Here is a 21960-nt window from a genome sequence, read left to right as displayed (position 1 = left end):
TTAGTTGATCAACCGCAAAATGCCCACCAACCTATCCAATGCACACACAATTTAGCACTCATTATTTGGGATCTTAGTAGATCAGGCCCACAGAGTACATGTGTATGACATTAATGGATTCACTGAAACCTTGTCACCGACTAATTTCTTCACTCTCCCTTCTTCACTTTCAGACTAACATTGACTCTTTCATGTCCAATGGATCTAAAAAACTTCCCCATGGATGTTCAGACTTGTATCATGCAGCTGGAAAGCTGTAAGTACACACACACACGCACAGTTATGACTTTGAAGGACATTACATTGACCTACATTTATTCCCTGGACGGACAATAACTTTTCCTGACAATAAATATAATTTTGCCTAAACGTTAACCTAATCCTTACCTTAAAGCCTGTTTAATGTTAAATAACTTACGTTGTGGGGACTTGCTTTTTGTCCAAGTCCCTATATTGTAACTATACAGATTTAAAACCAGTGGAGACCCTCATTGAGACAATGCATTTAGCTTACTCGAACCTTAACCATCACAATTAATGTTTAAACCTTTACCCTGAACTGGATCTAAACCTAAACCTAACCTCAACATTAAAAGTGTCAACCCACAAACAGCACTTAGGTGAAATTCAATTGTCCTCACATAAATAAATAGCAGTTACGATCCTCAGATGAGGGCTTGACAATTGTTTCTATATTTCGTTTTACCCCATCGACGGTGATATGTTGTGGTTTCTCTCTTGTGACAAATGTACTTATTATTAGTCGCTTTGGACAAAAGCGTCTGCTAAATGCCCTAAATGTAAATGTATTTACATTTAAATATTACTTTGCACACATTTGACACCAAGTACCATATATGACACAAGGGACAGATACCATTTCTGTTAGTGTTACTCAATTTATTTGCTATTGTTAAAATTTAAATGAAACATTTTTCTCATTTGTGTAGTCAATTTCTTAATCCCAATGACAAAATCACCAGAGGTGTTACAACCTTGTTTCCCTGCTTTTTGTAATTTCCACACAGATGTAAGTATTACACACTTTTCAGCTGAACTACATCTGCACATCTGTGTACATGTTTCTGTGCCTCTTTGTTCATTTCTTACCTCCTCTTCTTCTGATTTATAATTCATCATATTTTTGATGGAAGATGTTAAAGTAAAGCTAATCTCACTCAGTAATGCAACTTTTTAGGGTTTCTTGACAGTTTGTTTCAACCTGTGAGCAGGCTTGCATATTCTTTTCAAGGAAACACAAAGTCATGTTCATGTTTATCATGTTGATAGGATTATAATGACTAATTCATCTTTTGTCCAGTCAGGAGCATGTTCTGGCCCCAGGGCACAGAGAACAGTTGGATGCCTTGTATGTATTTTATTCAGCTCCAGCTCAATGGCTCCAGCTCAAGTATATATAGATCCAGCTATATATTATGGCATCCCGTTCAGGAAATTAAACCTTTGAATATATTGAATGAAACTTTGAATATATGGAATGAAACTTTGAATATATGGAATGAACCTTGAATATATTGAATGAAACCTTGACTTCATTAAATATATTCAAGGTTTCATTCAATATGGTTTATCAAGTCATTTTATTTCATTCTTTAACCATCACCCGCAGGACAGGCAGTAATCGAGGGAGAAAACGAAACAAAAACGAAGCTGAATTTATCTGCAATTCAGTTTAGTTTTAGTTAGTTTTGCATTGTTCATTATAGTTTTTATTTAGTTTTCATTTTTTTGGTAATTTTTATTTTTATTTCAGTTAACTAAATTATTTTTTCATTACTAGTTTTAGTTTTAGTCTTAGTTTTCATTAACTATAATAACCCTGATCTAAACCTGCCTGCTTGGAATAGACTGTTTGCTTGGCCTGTGGTAATGCTCCGGTGCCTAGATCATAATTATTCCTTGTCATTAGTGAGTTCTCCTAAAACATTTCTAAACTATACTGTACATTTTTTATTGTTTCCGTGCTTGACTTGGTTTGTAGTTTTTTTTTAAATGAAGTTAACCAGTTAAATTTAGTATCTAGTAGGGCTCCATCGCATTTGGCCAAATATATTGACATGCAGACTTTGGTTCATTGTCAAGCCTGTACACCTGGTCAACACATCAGACTCTGTTTGTCTCAGATTCTTCGAAGACAAACTGTGGTTCATGTGTTGCAAGACCACATTTCCTCAATAATACTAATCGCTTATCAAAGCTAAACTCATCACAAATTCTTAACAGGAGATCAGCTGACCTAAAGCAGACAGACAATGACCGACCTTCACAGTGGGGTTGAGCTCTGCTATTCACAAACTTGTCCCCATCAACATCTCTGCTCCTGCTCCCCCAACAAGAATTCTCTAACTCCTGGAAGAATTCAGGGCTCCTCCCCTCATTAAGGGCTGATAACATTGCCAACCCCTAATCCACCACAACGTTTCTCCTCCTTTGCATTTGGCTGCCTCCTCATTGACTTAAGCCTAGTTTATGCTTCTGCGTCACGTCGACGCCGTAGCTACGCCGTCGACACAGACCCCTACGCCGTAGCCTGACGTGCGCCTCCCAAAAATCCTAACTACGCGTCGCGTCGATGCGGACCGTAAGCGCTGTGATTGGTCCGCTCAGAATGTAAGTTCCGGCAGTTGCTTTTCCGGTCTTTCTTCCTCGTCGTAAAAACCACCTCCGCAAACGTTTTCTTTGTAGCTTGCGCTTCAACATTTGCAATATAAGCATTTGTTCTTCAATATTGATGAGCTCCAACAACAAATACAGCTGCTCCACCTCGGTCGCCATTGTTTACTGTTGTTTACTTTACGGAAGAAAAAGCGAGGATTCGGCTATAACCACACAAACACACAGCTACACCCCCTAACGCCATGGCGGTGAATTGCAGAGCAACACGTTCCCTCGACGCAGAACTTCGAATGCTCAACTACGGCGTCGACGTGACGCAGAAGCATAATCTAGGCTTTACAGAGCTCAACATCAGAGAATAGTCCATTGCCTGTCTCCTGCAAGGGGAAGGCATTCCCCTCCACCAAAGCAACATTAAAGCACAATTGTTCCACCTCTACTCAGCCTCCGTCAACAATTTAGCAATAACATGCACAGAGCCTCCAGTGCTTCCAGATCCCAGATCCAGATATACGTATCTCAAAAGCCTGCTTGAACTGCAAAAAAATGGTGTTTCATGTGCTATGCATTTATGCTCAGCATAGCAATACATTTGTCCAATCCGATGGAGCCCTACTCAGGGGCGCCGTATAGGGGGGAAAAGTTAAGACAATTCCATGGGCCCCTGACTGACAGCGGCCCCAACAAATAGGTCAGAATTAATATAAGATTATTAAACCACCATCACTGAGTATATATATATATATATATTTCAAATATAATAATACAATTAATGATCTTTTTGTTTTTACTTGTTTTTGGCAGTACAAGTTAAATGTCCCCATTGACCAAAAAGTAAACATCCATATTGACTGACAACCCCTCTGTATCTGCATGGAATGGTTTGGTCCTGCCTTAGCGCACTTATCGGTGACGGTGTTTGGTAGCAGTCAGTAGATGCGCCAGAACTACAGTGATCGCCATGCTGCCTAGTAAAATAAAATCTGGTTTTCAAAAAAGGAAAGAGAGGAAAGAGAGAAAAGAGAGAGAGGAAAGACTAAAAAAGGGTGTCAATCTGTAACCTAGTTTTTCTCCAAGAGTGGTGGGTAGCCTACAGTCTGTGAGTGGTATTAACCTGTTGGATTAATGTCCATCGTGAAATCAGATAGCTAGATAGAGACTAGTGTAGCCTATATTTCACAAACATTCAATTAATGCAGGGAAATGTTTAGCAAGATACTCATATTAAAGCAGTTGTCCCTGCCCCTTTTAGCAGACTTAACAACAGATGAGTCGGCAGCAGCCCTGTCTTCCAGTGAAGAAGGTGAGCAACACTGTGTTCAATGACATGCCAGTTAGCATCATTGCAGGGAGTCTGTGGGGATTTCTCTGTCGCTCTTTTTACCATTACAAAAAAGGAAACAGAATATTTACTAATGACAGAAATTCGAACACAAATTATTTTCTCACATAATGATCATTATGAAATTTAATAAAAAACAGCCTACTGTCTGTACTGGATTCTGGACAGTTGGAAACATTGAGTAGCCTACCTCAGCCTGCATGTACGTTACAGACAATATTAAAATAATGCAGTTTGATGCTTTCATTTAGATTGAATTATGGCATCTATAGATACAGACTATAGATAAAGACTTTATTACCTATTGATTTAGTGATCACTTGATCTGTCTTGTAGCACTATAATAACCCTGGTGTGGAAATTCCAGTTTACATGTTTTCTTGTTGGCATATATGTGCAGCTAAGTTAAAAAATCTGCTGTTTTCATTATTTTGAGATGAGGATGTTAATTTATTTTGATTGAAAAGTTAATGTATATTTAAGTTTGTTCAATTTTTTTTTAATCTTTCATTAATGTTTAGAGAATTTTCCATTTTGAAATTTTAGAATAAAAAATACATTGAGACTGTAAAAGATAGCCTTTTAGCATATTTTTTATGGGGGCTTTTAATCTTGCATCAAATAGTGAATTGCATGCTGTATGCAGACTGTTGCATGTACAACTCAATTGCAGTACATATTGTTCTAGTATTGAACTACAAGAAGCAAGACAGTTGCCTTTAAAGTTAGAGTTATGTAAAGCTTTTGATGGGTCAGTTATGTCCTAGAGATGTGGTGACAACAGCTGCGCAGGGGGGGCCAATTTGATTTGTTTTGTCATGGGGCCCAAAATTCTTGTGGCGCCCCTGCCCCTACTACCCTAGATAATAAATTAAAGATATCCAGATCATTGACCTGCCTGTCCAGGGTTTTGCCTGCATAGAGAATTGCGAGATTTTGACCCGCCGCTGCCTCCCCCAAAAATTTCTAGTACAGTGCAAACTGCTAGTGATCACGTTTGTCTGGGGCCAAATTTAATATAAGTGGTTGATTACTATAAAATAATTGCGTCGCTTCTTTATTACATTCCCAGAACGTGAGGGCAAGGTAACGGCACACACTGACTTCGTTTTTCTCTCTCTGTCACACAAAGAGAGTGTCATCGGACATATGTATAAACTCTGGGTAAAAACTACAGAACTTGTCAACATAGACAAAGTATGGAGAGCTGGAGGAGAAGACTGGGCGTGCTCAGTTTGGCTTGATTCTGTTGGCAGTGCTCATGATAAAGACACAGAGAGGAGCAGTAAATTACTGACAGAGCAAGTAAAACCTGTTAAACATGACCTTGTCACTGTCCAAACATGTATGAAAGACTCTAGATCAGTGGTTCTCAACTGGTCTGGCTTTAGGACCCACCATCACCCCTTAATGAGAAGCCGCAACCCAAATCAAAGAAAAATTTCAACTTTTCAAACTGATTTAATATAACATTCAGTAACACTTCAGTAACTGTGCTCTTAAAGTGTATTCAGTCACTTATTCATGCAATATAAATAAATAAAAAATACAATAAAATATAACCAACAGTGCACTATGGTATAAATTCAGTTTCTTCCACAAACTCAAAATATATTTAACAAAAAGTGCAATTCAAAAAGATTCAAGTACACAAAATTAACTTTTCTTCTGATTAACTTATCCATTGGTAAATTCTGAAAAACATTGTGCTTTGAAGAAAATTAAGCAGCACTAACTTCAACCTTACTGACATCATAGACCTGAGTTTGGAGGAGTTAATGGGAGAACTGGGGATGTTTTTTGGACCTCACAAGAGTCTCAAAGTCTGGAGTTATAGTCGACAAAGCAACTCTGAGGTCATGTTCAATGTCCAGTCTGTTTCTGTGTTTTGTCTTCAGCTGAACCAGAGCTGAGAAGCCACACTCACAGAGATAGGTAGTGCTGAATGGCAGGAGGATTTTTACTGCTCAAGTGGCAAGGGAAGGATACTCGCTCATCACAGTGCTGCACCAGAAATGGGAGAGGCTTACCTCCGTGAATTTCTTTTTCAGCGTGCAGTCACATGACAGCTCCACCAGCTGACTCTCCTCGTTGCATGGCAACGTGACGCTTTCCATGTTGATTCCAAAGGGGTCACGTATCCAGTCGTCATCCCTCTGTTTCTTGGGGAAATAGTCATTAAACTGCTCCAGAAGTTTATTCAGATGGGTCGTGATCGTTTTCCTCATTAGATTTTTTCCTGCCATGTCCAGTTGCTGTCCCTCGTGACAGGCGTTGGGAAACATGTGGAGTCGGCTTTTAGAAATATGGCATGCCCACACTGAGATCTTTTTTTTGAAAGCATCGATTTTGTCATATTGTTCAAAAATGTTGTGCCCCCTCTCCTGCATAGACACATTTAATGTGTTCAATTGTTCAAACACATCAGCGAGATAAACAACGTGTGCGAGCCACACACTGTTGCTTAGCAAGTCTGCGAGAGGCGAATTGTTCTGGGCAAGAAAGGCTGCGATTTCATCTCGTATTTCATAAAACGGGACAGTACCTTTCCCCTCGAAAGCCAGTGTACCTCAGCATGATACAACACCTGTACATGCTCACTACCAAGATCTTGGCACAGTTTTTGAAAACATTGGGTGTTCTTTGCACTCCGTTTAATGTAGTTTACCACTTGGACGACATCTCTTAATGTTTCATGAAGCACTGGCACCATCTCCTTTGCTGCCAAGGCCTCCCAATGCAAAAAATAGTGCTTCCAAGTCGCATTCAGAGCTCTGTCAAGTATTCTCCGCAAGACCCCCAAGTTTTTTCCTGTCATGGAGGCAGTGCCATCAGTTGTGATACCGACCCAAATGTCCCAGTTTAGGCCCACTCAACTCAAATATAAGTCCACGGAGCTGAAAATGTCCTCTGCAGTTGTAGTAGTAAGGAGCTCTCTTGTGCAGAGAAATTGTTCCTGTAGGTCCCCGTCCCACACATGTCTCATATAAACGAGTAAAACCGCTTTGTGTAGATTGTGTAGATATGTCTGTAGATTTGTCCATTTGTAATGCAAAATTACCACTTGCCTTAATGCGAGCTGTGGTCTGTTGTTTGAAATGTCTTCAATTCGCCTGCTTATAGTGTCATTTGAGAGAGGTATAGTTTTCAGTTTGTCCGCTGCAGATTGATTCAACACCTCTCTGACCATGTCCATGGCTGCAGGTAAGATAAGGTCCTCTGTAATGGTGTGGGGCTTCTTTAACTTAGCAATACGATGTGCCACCTTGTAAGACGCACGGAGTGCCTGGTCTTGTTTGGAGCACGAAGAAGTGAGACACTTTTGTGATGTCCTCAGGTCTTGAAGTTGTCTTTGAAAGTACTCAACAGGTCTATCTTTGAGAGAGGTGTGTTTTGTTTCCAGATGCCGCTTCAATTTTGAAGGCTTCATGCTTTCTTGTGCCAACACCTCGCTGCACAAAACACACTGAGGTTTTTGTCCTTTGTTGTCCTCAATGTAGGAGAATCCATACTTAATATATTCAGTGTCGTATTTACGTTTCACCATGTTCAATTCACTTTTAAAAACAAACTTTGCAAGTCTTCTTCTATGCCATTTCACATCATATAATCTATGCTTTGAAATGGCGGGTGTCAATTAGCATTACAGGGCATTATCGCCACCTACTGTTAAGGAGTGTGAAAAGACAGCACCCCGCTGCATAAAATTCCTCTTCAAAATGAAAGCACAGATTATTAATATTTTTTTAAACATTTTTTATTGCCCCGGCAAAGGCCTGCGCCCCACTGAAAATGGGTCCACCTGTTGAGAATCACTGCTCTAGATTATCACTGTAAGCAGACTTGGGGGAGCTGTGCATGACTCCCTGGGTGACTGCCTTGGACTTGGTTGCGCTGGGATAATGATGATATAATAGATTTATATCAGATTAAAAGCAGACATCCCACCAATATCATTTTATTTTATCATTGCATGTCTATGCTCAGGTATGGCTGAGCCACACACACACGCACACACACACAGCAGACATGAGGAGGAAGCATGCATTTCCAGCAGTACTCAGACAGAATTAAGGAGACTGAAGTCAGCCAGATAACTAGCTATTATTTCTATGTGTAAGGTTATTTGTAAGTTTGCTTGTAGCAGGCAACCATGCAACAATGGTGCATAGCCTAAAGGAAAGTTTGATTTCTTCAAATCAGCTCACAAATAATAGACTGTCTTGGGTTTAAAAATGATAACAACCACTTGCAAACTATGTTAAATGGCTTCACATATACATTAAACAATCATTTGAGAAACAATGGGACATTATTATTGGGCAAGGGCTACTCTGATATAGTGCATGAAGGGTGAGAAGTCCCCCCTTCCAATATATAAATTTTCATTCAAAAGTTTGAATCACATATAGTTGGGCCATGACCTTGCTGGTTTAATTACATTAACTAGCTAACTTAGGTTCAGGAGCAGGGCCATGCCTCAGATACACCTCTAATCTCTGGTCAACCCATCAGGCCACCTTTGTCCCAATAAAAACAAAATGAAGAAAAAGGTCAAGTCTAACCAAAACTATTCACTCCTTCCCTCATCTCTGCACGCATCCTTTCATAGACACAAAAGGAGCAACATTTCAAAACAAAACAGAGAACTCAGTAACCAATCAAATAGAACACAAATCCAAACACAAGAAACACAAGGTAAATGTCCACCTGTTATGAGCCCTCCTTTCCGCAGAAATATTGTGGGCCCCTTTGTGAAAAAGAGTGGTGGCCACCAGTACATTTACTGACTTGTGTGTGACTATGACAGCCGTTTTCCAGAGGCCTTCCCCCCGTGCACAGTCACTGCTCCCACAGTTTTGAGTGCACTGTTACAGCTGTTCCACTGAGTGGGAATTCCAGATGAGATCTTAAAGACCAGGGAACCAATTTCACCTCCAGGCACATGCAGCTCTTTCACAAGCAACTAGGAATCTCAGCTATCAAGACCGCACCCTACCATCTACAGACTGATGGTCTGGTTGAAAGATGTAATCAAACAGTGAAGAGGATACTGCAGAAGTTTGTGAATGACACTGAATCACACGGATGGGTTAAAAGCAGAGGCCAAATTTCCCCATTTGTATGTAGTGCTGTGTGTGCATGATTGTGGGATAATAAAGCAATCTTAATCTTAATCCTTCCCTTTTTGCTGCTGCCACAGGAAGAGTCACCCTTGTCAAGCACGTCATCTCTTTAAATGGTAAATGGTTGTATTTATATAGCGCTTTTCTAGTCTTGATGACCACTCAAAGCGCTTTACACTACAGTTTGCCATTCACACACACATTCATACATATAGTGCTTCTATAGCTAGCACTTTTTTGTTGTTCTATTGGGCAGTTCGGGGTTCAGTATCTTGCCCAAGGACACTTTGGCATGCAGATGGGAAGACTGGGGATTGAACTTCCGACCTTCTCTACCCCCAAAAGGATGGACTACCAATTTTCTAGCATCTCTACCCACAACAGTTGGGGGAAAATTGCAGCAGTGGGTGGAAGAGATGCCCAAACTCGGAGTGATTGAGACTTCCCACTCGTAGTGCTGCAGTCCATTAGTCATTCATGAAGAATGGATCTCTCTGCATATGCATTGAATTCTGAAAGCTCAACTCCATCTTAGAGTCTACCCCATGCGACTACACCTGTTTTCACATCTTTTTGAGGGTTTTTTTAAGAGAGTCTGGCGACAATGTTGGTTTAAGAACTCATATTGTAACCTGAAAGATAAAATGTCTAAAAAATTCCTGAATAAAACCAGCGGTAAATTTAGGTGGACAGTAGATTAATACACATAAAATTGGCATTGACATTTCTGTCTAGGACAGCAAGGCCACCTCCTCTGCCTGTCATCCTTGGCTGGTGGAAAAATTAATATTCTGGGGAATGAGTCAAATTCACACATTCAGGACTCAGTATTAAATTGACCGAAATGATCCGGATTAATGATCCTATACCATCAACTAATAACTAATTACATGATTTCCTTTTTCCTTTTCATCTGTATGAAGTGAACTTTGAACTAGTTATTTTTAAGTGAAGTGGCATAACACAATGATTTTACATTGAGTAAACAGAATTTAGCTGATTCAACAGTAGGAAGATAATAAATAATTTCAATTGATGAGTTTATTTTTGATGATTGAGTCTCCAATAGCCAAAATCTAGGACGCTCCATCTGTTTTGATCTGCAATTATGACCGATAGTTTATGAGCTGAATGAGCTGAAACTTGCATGGGTGGAGGCACTGAATATCAAGTGGCTGTGATGGAGACATAGCCATCAGGAAATGGCAAAAGGGCAGAGAGCTGCACTATGTGGTCAGTCGCAGGAAAAACAGAACGAAACTTACTGGCTCAGAAGATGATAGGGCCGAGTATCTACTGATGCCTGAGAACAACAATCTGTCAATGTGTGAGAGAAGAGCCGGTGTTCTTATACTGCTTCTGATAATGAGAGGCAGGTGTGTAGGTTGGGAGGAGCAGCCAGATGGATCACAGAGTACTGAATGAACAAAGGTCTACAAAAGTGGGAAACGGGACAAGCCTGCACACAAACATACACAAATAAACAGACCCACACACAGACACACCTCCATGCACACCGACAGACAGGGAAGACAGAGAGACAGAAGAGGGAGGATCAAAACCACAGAGCACACATGATCCTGCTAAACACCAGGATCATGACACAAGCTGCTTCTCCATGTTTAGACCTTGCCCTGGGCAGACCACTACCCAGTGATCTCAAGGATCTTGCAGTGTTATACTGACATAACATGTCTGTGAGGTATTTGGGAGCAGCTCCACAAAGGGATTTAAATATGAGCAATAAAACTTTAAAATCAACCCTGTGGAACGGGTGATTTGGGCTGTCTTATAAGATGTGGTTAAAATTCTTGCAGCGGAATTTTTGATAAGTTGTAAGTGCCTGGTTGTCTTTTTAAGAAACCCTGTTAAAAGTTATTTGCAGTATTCAATTTTGCTGGAGATAAAAGCTTGAATCAGTTTTTGCTATCCTTGTTTTGTCATGAGGTCCTTTTGAGGTGATAAAATGCTTTGTGATAGCTGTAATTTGACTCTCAAAAGTCACAGTGACAAGTAGATAAACAGCAGAGGGGTAATGACATATGAGGCAACAGACACCATTATACATTTTTATTTTAAGGCATCTATATATTTGGAAACTCATTCCAATACATAAGAGGGAGAGAACACACACACTGTCACTCAATCTCCAACAGAGGGTAGACTGGCCTCAGTGCGACAGTATCTCCATGAACACCGCCATTGGCACAATGTGTTATTTTTTGTTGATTATGAAATGTCCTTTTGTTTTTTTTTTCAGTTGGTTACACAATGAATGACCTGATCTTTGAGTGGCAGGAGAATGGATCGGTTCAAGTGGCCGAAGGCCTCACGCTCCCACAGTTCATTCTTAAAGATGAATCAGACCTCAGATACTGCACCAAGCACTACAACACAGGTAACACATACACAGGTGTGCACACTCACAAAGCTGTAATGATCATGACACAGATAACATGCTCACAAAGTTAAGTGGTTGCCATATTTCATACATTTTTGCATTGGGGAACAAAAAACAGCTTCAGTAGGTGGAAAAAAACAACACTGACATCCAAGCGTCAAAGTTAGCTTATTATACAACCCAACATTTGTAGCTACATGTTTTTAAAAACCATAAAATCAATAACTGCTAATATTTTGTTAGATATCAGAGACAGACAAACCCAATTGCAAGAAAGAAAGATATAAGAAATAGGTGAGTGTTATTTTACTGTGTCTCTGCTTTTTTGTAGGTAAATTTACTTGTATTGAGGTGCGATTCCACCTGGAGCGACAGATGGGGTACTATCTGATCCAGATGTATATTCCTTCTCTGCTCATTGTCATTCTGTCCTGGGTCTCCTTCTGGATCAACATGGATGCTGCCCCGGCCAGAGTGGCACTGGGTATCACCACTGTCCTCACCATGACAACACAGAGCTCAGGCTCCAGGACTTCACTGCCTAAGGTTTGTGTTTTTGCATTTTATCATTAAGAACCATAGACTGTATATAAAAACAGAGGTAGGTTCCAGTTCCAAAAGAAGAAGCCTATGCGGTGGTTAAAAGTGAAATACCGCCAGAGATCCAGCAGGGACTGGCTCAACTGGCTCCAAGAAAACTCTGGCTTCCATAGACTGCCATTAAAAAAAAAAAAAATTCTCCCATGAAAAAAATGTCCACCAATGCTTATGGTCTCGTTCACTAGATATTGCCTTTCTTATCAGAGATCTGATGGTCCATCTGAAAATAATATAGCAATAAATTAGATATTAGAGCTTAAAAAGCCATACATTTAGGGGCGTGTCTGTTTGATTGACACACAGACTCCCGGATGATTGACAGGCAACAGCTGCGACGGGCCAGACAACAGAGAATTATGGAGGAAAACTGGAGCTTTATTTACATCATGTTCACTCACTTCTCTCACATTTACTATGATTCTGTTGCTATCACAATTTTTTTTACACCAACACACTTGACTGTTTTTAGGACTCGCACCGTGCAAGGACCTTATTGCTTTAGCTTTTGGTATTCGTTTTGAGTTCACCGGTTAAGGCCTATTCTTCTGTAACAATAGACCCAGAGGAGCGGATTTTCTCCGTTTTTTTCGGTGAGTAAACTCTTGTTCTCTCAATGTTTTGCAGTCTCTATCTTCACATATGTTCTTTATGCCCCACAAAAGTTACTGTGTGTTTCTATGTGTTCTAACCGGAGAAGAGGAAACTGTTAGCATGCTAGTTACTGTGAGTGAATTTGAATTACGATCTAAGCAAGCTAGCTAGTTAGCTGATAGGTTTGCAATGCTGGGCCTATCAGTTCCCTCAGGGCTGCAAACGCGTAGGACATGATGGTAGTTCAGTTTAACAAAATGTTCAGGTATTTTCTACATGTGGTTAAACAGAAGTATTAACTTTCAGTGTTGTGTTATGATTACTGCTGTATGTCTAAAGTTAATCAGGTAAAACATTGTTATGTAGTTATGTAGTTATGTAGTGAAGCTGTCAGATCATACTGACTGTGTTGGAAAAACACACAGTAAGTTAACTATATTTGATTTTTTATGATTACATTCAATTTCTCCTTGGCTGTTGATGTTTGATTTATTGGTGCCAGTGTCTTTATTTCTACTTCTACTACTATCTGATATTTAATTCTAATCTGTCTGATTCATTTATTGTTTTTCTATTTCTCTCTGCTGACATGCTTTTGTATGTTTTTATAACCTCCATGAATCTACCAGAGGCTGAAGGACTGAAGCTTTAGTGATGATAACACAACAAATGTTTACTGCTGTTAACACTTTAAAATCATGTATTAAGATATACATGATTAAGTGTATACTTAACCTCTGATATTTATGATTAAACTACTGTACATTTTACATTTACTACAGATAAATGGCCTGGTTTTTGCAAATTTACCCCTTTACTTTTTAATAAATCAAACAGGACACTTTGGTGAATTAATGTTTTGATTGTCATAAAATGTTGTCATAATACACACAATCAAAGTATTAACTCATCTTAACTATCAAATCAAATGATTTAATTGAAACCAAAATGTAAAAGGCCTGTGATTAATTTCAAATTTCAACTTTATCCAAGTGTAAACAAGATCTTCACTGTAATAAACATAATAACATGATCTCTTGTGTTGAATATTTAGTGAGTATAATTTACAGGAGAAATGTTAGAAATGAGAAAGCACAATAGTAAAGTAGTATTTCATTTGAATCTCACAGCACTTGATGTAGTCATCTGTTTACTGTTAAAGTTAAGTCCAAAGCCTGGAGGAACACAAGCTGCTCTTACATTTAAAATGTTTAACAGACTGATGATGGTGATGGAGAAAAGATGCAAACAGTCCAAGAGCCATTATGTAACAGCTCACTGACATCTCTTCATATTCTGCAGATTAAAACACACCGTTAAAAAACATTTTACACAACACTATTTAACATTAGCTCACATGTTAACTTCAGCTACAACTCTGAAATATGTGGACACCACTGTTTTTTTACATTATTAAACATGAACTGTACCCCAGAGGATGGAAGCTAACTGTGTTAGCAGCTAATTTGTGTGTTTGGTGTAGTCAGTAGCCGGTGTAGGTGGCCGTGTTTACGCAACTAGAGTTGGAGGTCAGAGGTCAGACCCAGCTCCTCCCTTTTATCCAAATATGGTAACAATCAAGATGGCGCTGATCAAATCTCGAATCTCTCATCTTCAAAACAGGTGTTCACACACCAATGGGTGACATCACGCTAGGATGTTTAGAACCCACATAATACATATCTGAATTTGTCAGCCGATATTGGCCTATCACAGATATATTGTTATTGGTGTTGATGTCAGCATTTGATGTAGCGCATGTAGCAGAGTACAAATCACATCTGATGGTGCAGTCAAGTGGTGTCTTCACCTCCATTTGTAAAAAGTGTATAAGCAATGACAATCCTAACCCATACCAGTAACAACAAAGTATAACACACCTTCATCTTTATGCGCCGTATGTAGCAACCGACACAACACTCTATGATATGCATATTTTACATTAACTTATCATAAGTTAGAATACCAAGAAGGCTTACCTGTTTTGACTGAAGATTATTACCTAATAATGCAAACTCACATTCAACTATTATAATTACCCACTGAAGTAAAAATAAAATACAACACATGTAATATAATCAGATCCATCTAAAAAGCAAGTGAGCCTTTTTTAAGGATAATAATTAATTAATAATATAATAACATATTATTCTTAAAAAGGCTCAGTTTATAATTTGGTGTTATATATGTATAATATATATATATATATATATTATACCAAATTATCTACAAAATATTCAATGTAATTTCAATTTTGATTCTTGCAGCATCTTTCCAACCACTTGTAATGTTGCCATTCCTTTTCACAACACTTAAAATATGTTTAGGGACTCAAGACACCAAGTGATGAAGTGTTTCAGGTGTCATTTTGTCCCATTCTTTCTGCAAACAGTACTTAAGGTGTGCAACAATATGGGGTCTCTGTTGGCGCATTTTGAAACTCCACACATTCTCTTTTGTGGCCAAGTCTGGACTGCACACAGGCTAGTCCAGCACCCCCACCCTCTTCTTTAGCAGCCATGCCTTTCTAATGTGTGCAGTATGTGGTTTTGTAATGTCTTGTTGAAATGTGCTTGGATGTCTCTGGAATGGAATGACCCTGGGTTAATATTGACATATGGAGCTGTTCAGGCCTGGACTCTGATCATAGGTTTACATTTTTTTTTCAAAAATGTAAACCTATGTGGTGTTAAAAACAACAACATTTTCCCACTGATCAGCAAAAACACAGGACAGTTGAACTCACAGTTCCCCGTTAGTCCTGGTCCTGGAGGAACAGCTTGTATTCCGGGGTGTGCCACCACAAGGTGGAAGTCTCATACAATTCTGGAACAATGTTCCATTAGTAATGGCGTACTCCCATGTACTTTCTAACGACACCATGGTTGTTAGCCAACGGTTAGCATTAGCATAGCAGCACTAGCATTCGCTAGCTTTAAACTGTGCGTGATCGGTTTTAGTCCTGTGTTTCCTGTTTCATTGTGAAGTTCTGATTTCCCCCATGTGTCTCTGTTCAGTTAACTTCCTGCCTTTGTGTTTCCCTCCTGCTTTGATTATTGCCTTAATTAGTTTCACCTGTTTGTCGTGTGCCACCATCTCTAGTCATCAGTTCATGACAACAAACATTGGTGTTACAATCTGAGCTCATCGTTTTGGATTGTGTTGCTATTACTATTTTACTTTGTAATGTAATTTATTTTAGATTTTTTGAGACATATAGGATAATTATATTTTTTTGCCACTTTTTCTGTGTGTGTGTGTTCCCATCTTCTGAAATGCCTATTTTTTCTCCATTTCTACTGGCGGATGTGTGTCATGGGCAAATACACATTATGTGAGTGTAGAGTGTCTGTGAGAAAGAACCACTTAGTCTTGCTCTGGTATCTTGTATGCATGAGAACATTTTTTGACATGGAGGACTTTATTACATCACCCTTACACATGTTTTTGAAGCTGTGTGTGTGTGTTCAGAGTTTAGGAGGTTTCTCATGTTTCCAGTACTTAATAGAGCTTTGCACTCCACTATAATAAGTCTTTGTTAATAAGACACATATTCATGATCCGACACCATCGATTAATAACTAAACACGTGATCGTACGTTTTTCATCTAAATCATCCCAATAAAAAAAATGAAACGAATGACCATGAACTTAGTTTAAATTTTTCAAAAAATTAACTATGAACGTGAACTAGTTCATTTTCAACTGCATGAGAACTTTGAACTAGTTAAGGTGTGAACTGGCACAACAATAGGTATTGCTATGTGAGGTGAGGCCAATTTATTGAATAAGTCTCATGAAATTACTGACTACAAATTTGGAACTCTGATTAATAATTATATAAATAACTATAACCAAAATTACCACATCAATAGCTAGCAAAGTTGAAGGATATGGAGTTCTTGACCGTGCACAGGTTGGCAAAATTCACACTTATGCAACATTAACGAAGACATGTTTTGAAGAAAAACATTTATTATGAGAATAATAAAAGTATAAACACACAAACTAACAAAAGGTGTACTTCCTATATACAGATGTGTATGCGAGTGTGCGTGTTTGTGTGTGTGTGTGTGTGTGTGTGTGTGTGAGTGAGTGAGTGAGAGATTCAAAATGGCGGCTGGCTACTATGAAGACAAAAGGCCCCCTGGAGTGGTGAGACCATGTGGCTGAGATCACATATAGGTATTAAGTTTGTGGAGATGAGTGTGTGAGGTGTTGGTGCCAGGTTAAAGAAAGTAGTTAGATGCATTCAAAGGAAGTGATCAGCATAACAGAACTAACATTAACTTTCAAATAAAAAAGAGGGGTAACTCTGCTTATATTGGCCTTGTGACCTCATGGGTCATGGGGCACACAGTGACCAATAGTGGTTGAGAGTTGTCTCCAGGAGCAGTTTTACCACCTATGTGTGAAGATGAAGCACCCTGGGAGACTGAGTTCTGGAAGCTCTCCTTTGTCTCCAGAACAAAGGAGACATACAGTCAGGCTTTTGACTACACATGTAGGCCCAACTATGGTTCACAGATACCAGGTCCCAACATGCACAAGGGGAACACAGACTAAATACACATGAAGACAGTTAACGGGATGACACACAGTTTAGACAATCAGGCACAGATGAAGCACATTAACTTTCAAACTAAAATTGCACTCAGTAGAATGCATACCTACACCAAGGCCAAGCAGCCATCTTAAATTGAGTCAAATTGCACACAGTCATACATATCAGTTCTCTAAGCATGCCTGTTTTTTTTTCAACAAGATTGTTGGCTGCCGTTAAAAAGTGGAAAAAAAAAATACTTGATCCAGTTTTTTTTCAGAATCCTCCCCAAAATCGTATGGGTTCTTACTTCATCCTTTTCAATATTTTACACAATAATAACATACCTATAATAAATATATAATAATAATTAACATTCCTTTGTGCATTATCCTTCTACAAACAGTGAAAACATGACCTCCTTGGCAGAGGTTAGCGAACTAGAATGGCACTCAGTAGAGTGCATATGTCCACAAAGGCCTAACAATCCCCTCATGAAAACACATTTAAATTCACTACCTCTGGAGTTATTTTTGGATCTGGTCAAAATTGCACACACTTAAAATATCAGTTCCTTAAATATGCCTGAAGATCCATGTATTATTCTCAGAAAATTGTGAAAAAAAACTCTGTCAATCTTGTGTCTGTTTACATCAATGACTACTGATGATGTGTCAGGTTTTTTCGCGACAACTACTGTTGATGTAACAGCTTCTTGAAGTGCTGTCCCAATTCATAGTGGAAGGTGTCAATCACTACCCCTTGTAACTCCAATTCAAAGGGCAGAGGAAGTGGGATTGGTCCTTACTCTCTACCTTCCCTCCCTCCACGTCTCCTGCACAGTGGTAAGCACTAGAGCTGTGGACCTTTCTTGATTCTTAGATGCATCGCAACTCAGACATGGACTCTGCTGAATAGTTATAAACACAGCTGCTTCATGATCACATCGCACATTAAAGGTCTGGTCATCCTGTACAGAAACCTCAGAAACACCCACTAATTACTTAGACAGCTTCTCTCTGATCAACCTTGATCAGCTGACCACAACAATCTCATTCTCTAAACACAACTCGTATCTTAGATCCAATTCCTACAAAATGACTTAAAGAAATTCTGCCCCAGATTAATATTACTTTACTGAATATAATCAATCTATTGTTATCATCAGGTACCACAGTCCTTTAAGATAGCCATAATCAAACCCCCTCTCAAAAAACCCACCCAGGACCCAGATATTTTAGCCAACTACAGACCGATATCCAACCTCCCTTTCCTGTCTAAAATCCTCAAGAAGGTTGTAGCCAATCAGCTGTGTGAGTTTCTCCAGGAAAGTAATGTATATGAAGACTTTCAGTCGGGGTTTAGATCTCATCACAGCACAGAGACATTCTTGGCAAAAGTCACTAATAGCTTCAGATCAAGGGTTTGTGTCTGTACTTGTCCTGTTAGACCTTAGTGCAGCATTCGACACTATTGATCATCACATTTTATTACAGACACTAGAACAGTTAATTGGCATAAAAGGAACTGCCCTAAACTGGTTTAAATCCTATTTTTCAGATTGATTCCAATTTGTGCAAATTAAGGATGAGTCATCTATGCGCACCAAAGTTAACCACATTATATTCTCATTATATATGCTTCCACTAGGAAACATTATCAGGACACACTTGGTAAATATCCACTGCTATGCGGATGACACCCAGTTGTACTCATCAATATAACCAGAACAGTGTAGTCAATTAAGACATTAAAACCTGGATGACCCACAATTTTCTCTTATTGAACTCACATAAATCAGAGGTTCTAATACTTGGCCCTAAACACCTTAGAGATACATTATCTAATGATATAGCTGCGCTAGATGACATTGCCCTTGCTTCCAATAAAGCAGTCAGGAATTTGGGAGTATTCTTTGATCCCGATTTTTCCTTTGATTATCACAACAAATCTCTAGGACCGCCTTCTTTCACTTACGTAATATCTCAAAAAATCAGACATGTCCTGTCTCAAAAAGATGCAGTAACACTATTCCATGCCTTTGTCACTTCCAGACTTGATTATTGTAATTCCCTATTATCAGGCTTGAGCAGTAAGTCGTTGAAGACCCTGCAGCTTGTCCAAAATGCTGCATCAAGTGTCCTGACACTTACACTGGCTTCCACTTCAATTGAGAATAGTATTTAAAATTCCCCTCCTAACCTACAAGGCCCTTAATAATATGGCACCTTCATACCTTAAAGAGCTCATAGTACCATATCACCCTACTAGAGCACTGCACTCCCAGACTTACTTCTTGTCCCTAAACTATTAAAAAGTAGAGTGGGAGTTTCAGTTAGGGAGGCAGACACCCTCTCTACATTTAATAGTAGGCTTAAAACCTTCCTCTTTGATAAAACTTATAGTTAGAGCTGGTCCAGGCACGTCTTAGATCTGCTCTTAGTTATGCTGCTAAAGGTTTAGAATGTCGAGGGACACATGGAGCTTCTCTTTCCTCTTGTCCTTCCTTACCACATCAAATAACTTAATGTCACATCAATACATGTTACTGACGTGACTTATTCCCCGGAGTCCCTGTGCCTTATCGTTCGCAGATCCAGGGTCACGACTGCGCCCACATTGTGGATTATGATGGTGGATCGCGAATCAGAGATTGTGATCACAACGATGGATCCTGTATTTTGCTGGCTGATCGTGATGGTAATGGTCCCAGATTTTGAAGATTTAAATTAATGGGCAGCGGGCTACTTAGGATAGAGATTGGTGAAAGAAGCGAATTAGATTCAAGTTCCATTGTAGCCCACATTGGTCCAGCTTTGCTTTCATGCATCGAGATCCAGTAATTCAGCTTGGAGATATTAGTTGCCCAGTAATAAAACAGGAAGTTAGGCAGGCCCAGTCTCCCTGCACTCTTGGGCATCTCCAACGATCTTCTTTTAATCCTTTGGGGAGGAGGCGCCCCAGACGAAACCAGTGATATGACTGTTCAATTGTTTAAACCATGACTTAGTTAACGTGATGGGGAGAGCTGACCACTTAAGGAAGGCGAGTTTAGTGCGTTCTAACAAAGCTTTAAAGTTGTGATCATAGAGGTCCTTATATGATCGCGTAACATTTATACCCAAATAGATGAAAGCCTGTTGTTCTAGTTTGAATGGGAAGCTGCTGTAGTCCATGGATTTCGCTAGTTGATTAATGGGAAAAAGCAAACTCTTTGATAGGTTAAGGCTATCCTGATAGACCTCCAAACTGTTCCAGCGTGTGTATAAGTTTGGGGATTGATTCCATTGGGTTTGATATGTATAGTAATAGATTATCTGCATACAGTGATGCTTTATGTACTGTTTGGTTTCTGGTAATACCTGTAATGCACTGTTGCATTCTTAAGGATAAAGCCAGCGGTTCGATGGCTAGATCGAATAGAAATGGCGAGAGGCAACATCCTTGCCGTGTACCCCTATGTAGTCTAAAATAATCTGATCTAATGGAGTTTGTGCGTACTGAGGCTGTTGGTGATGTGTACAATATCCTAACCCATGAAATAAAAGAGGGACCAAATCCAAATTTGTCGAGCACCATGAATAAATAATCCCACTCAACCCGGTCAAAGGCCTTCTCTGCATCGAGTGAGAGCTCGATATAAACGCCTTGTAAAATTCTATAGGAAATCCATCAGGACCTGGGGTCTTTCCTGTTTGCATGGATCTTATTGCCTGTGTTATCTCCTCTGCCGCTATGGGGGCATCGAGCATGTCTTTGTCCTCTGCAGCAACTTGTGGTAAAGTTAGGCCCTCCAAGAAGTCCTGAATGTCTGTAGCATTTGCAGATGCCTGTGATTTATAAAGTTCAGTATAGTATGCCTTAAAGCTATCATTTTTGGTTTGTGGATGTGAGGAAGAAGAGTCTGATCAGACCCAAATTTCAGGGATTGCGTTTTGCACCGCTGTTTGTTTAAGTTGGTGACATAGTTACTTCCCTGCCCTCTCACCATGCTCATAGTACGTCTGTTTCGTTTTAAGCATCATCCGTTCAGTCTGTCTAATGGAGAGGTTATCAAATTCTGTTTGCAGCAATAATCGTTCCTTATAAAGTTCAGGTGTAGAGTTATTGGCCAGTTGGTTGTCTGTATTCAGTATTTGTTGGTTCAGTTCTCTGATGCGTTTATTTCATTCTCTTTTCTTGTGCGTCGCACATGAGATAATCTGACCCCTGAGATATGCCTTAAGTGACTCCCATATGGTAGCATATGACATTCCCGGCGTAGTGTTCACCAAAAGAAAAAAGTCTATTTGGTCAGAGATACATTTTTCAAATGATGGCTGTGTTAGTAATAGCGGGTCAAGTTGCCAGGAACGTTGGGGTATAGAGCTGTTTGGAAATGACATGTCCAACTGGACAGGGCAATGGTCAGAGATGGCTGGCTGTAACGTGCAGTTAAAGTCTCACCCTAATATCAACAAGTGCGAGTTAAGGTATGGGAGTTTTCCTATGAGACTAGAGACGAACTGAGGGTTATCCCAGTTGGGGCCATAGAGATTTACAAGTGCCACCAAGTTGCCATACAGCTTTCCAGTTACTATAATGAACCGACCCTTGTCATCTGGTATAGTACTAATCGGTGTGAAAAGAACACCTTCCTAATCAGTACTGCAGCCCCCCTTGATCTGACTGAAATATCTGCCCAATCCAGCATTTCTTCAATTTATTATGTTCATCATTC

General features: G+C 39.5%; 1 protein-coding gene across 10 annotated transcripts in view; it reads left to right on the top strand.

Annotated features, from left to right (window-relative positions):
• Positions 1-21960, top strand: part of glra3 (glycine receptor, alpha 3) — a 115213-nt gene that overhangs the window by 69097 nt on the left and 24156 nt on the right. For 5 of the 10 annotated variants that reach the window (XM_069530103.1, XM_069530113.1, XM_069530107.1 and 2 more), the window contains 4 exons: positions 174-256; positions 3890-3940; positions 11366-11503; positions 11838-12052. In XM_069530103.1, the coding sequence (XP_069386204.1) occupies positions 174-256; positions 3890-3940; positions 11366-11503; positions 11838-12052 (487 nt within the window). The remainder of the gene's footprint in view (positions 1-173; positions 257-3889; positions 3941-11365; positions 11504-11837; positions 12053-21960) is intronic. The other 5 variants (XM_069530111.1, XM_069530112.1, XM_069530105.1 and 2 more) reach the window with 2 other exon arrangements.

This window comes from Paralichthys olivaceus, chromosome 8 (assembly GCF_024713975.1).
Source record: "Paralichthys olivaceus isolate ysfri-2021 chromosome 8, ASM2471397v2, whole genome shotgun sequence".
Classification (NCBI taxonomy): Eukaryota; Metazoa; Chordata; class Actinopteri; order Pleuronectiformes; family Paralichthyidae; genus Paralichthys; species Paralichthys olivaceus.
This window is presented reverse-complemented; position numbering and strand designations above follow the sequence as displayed.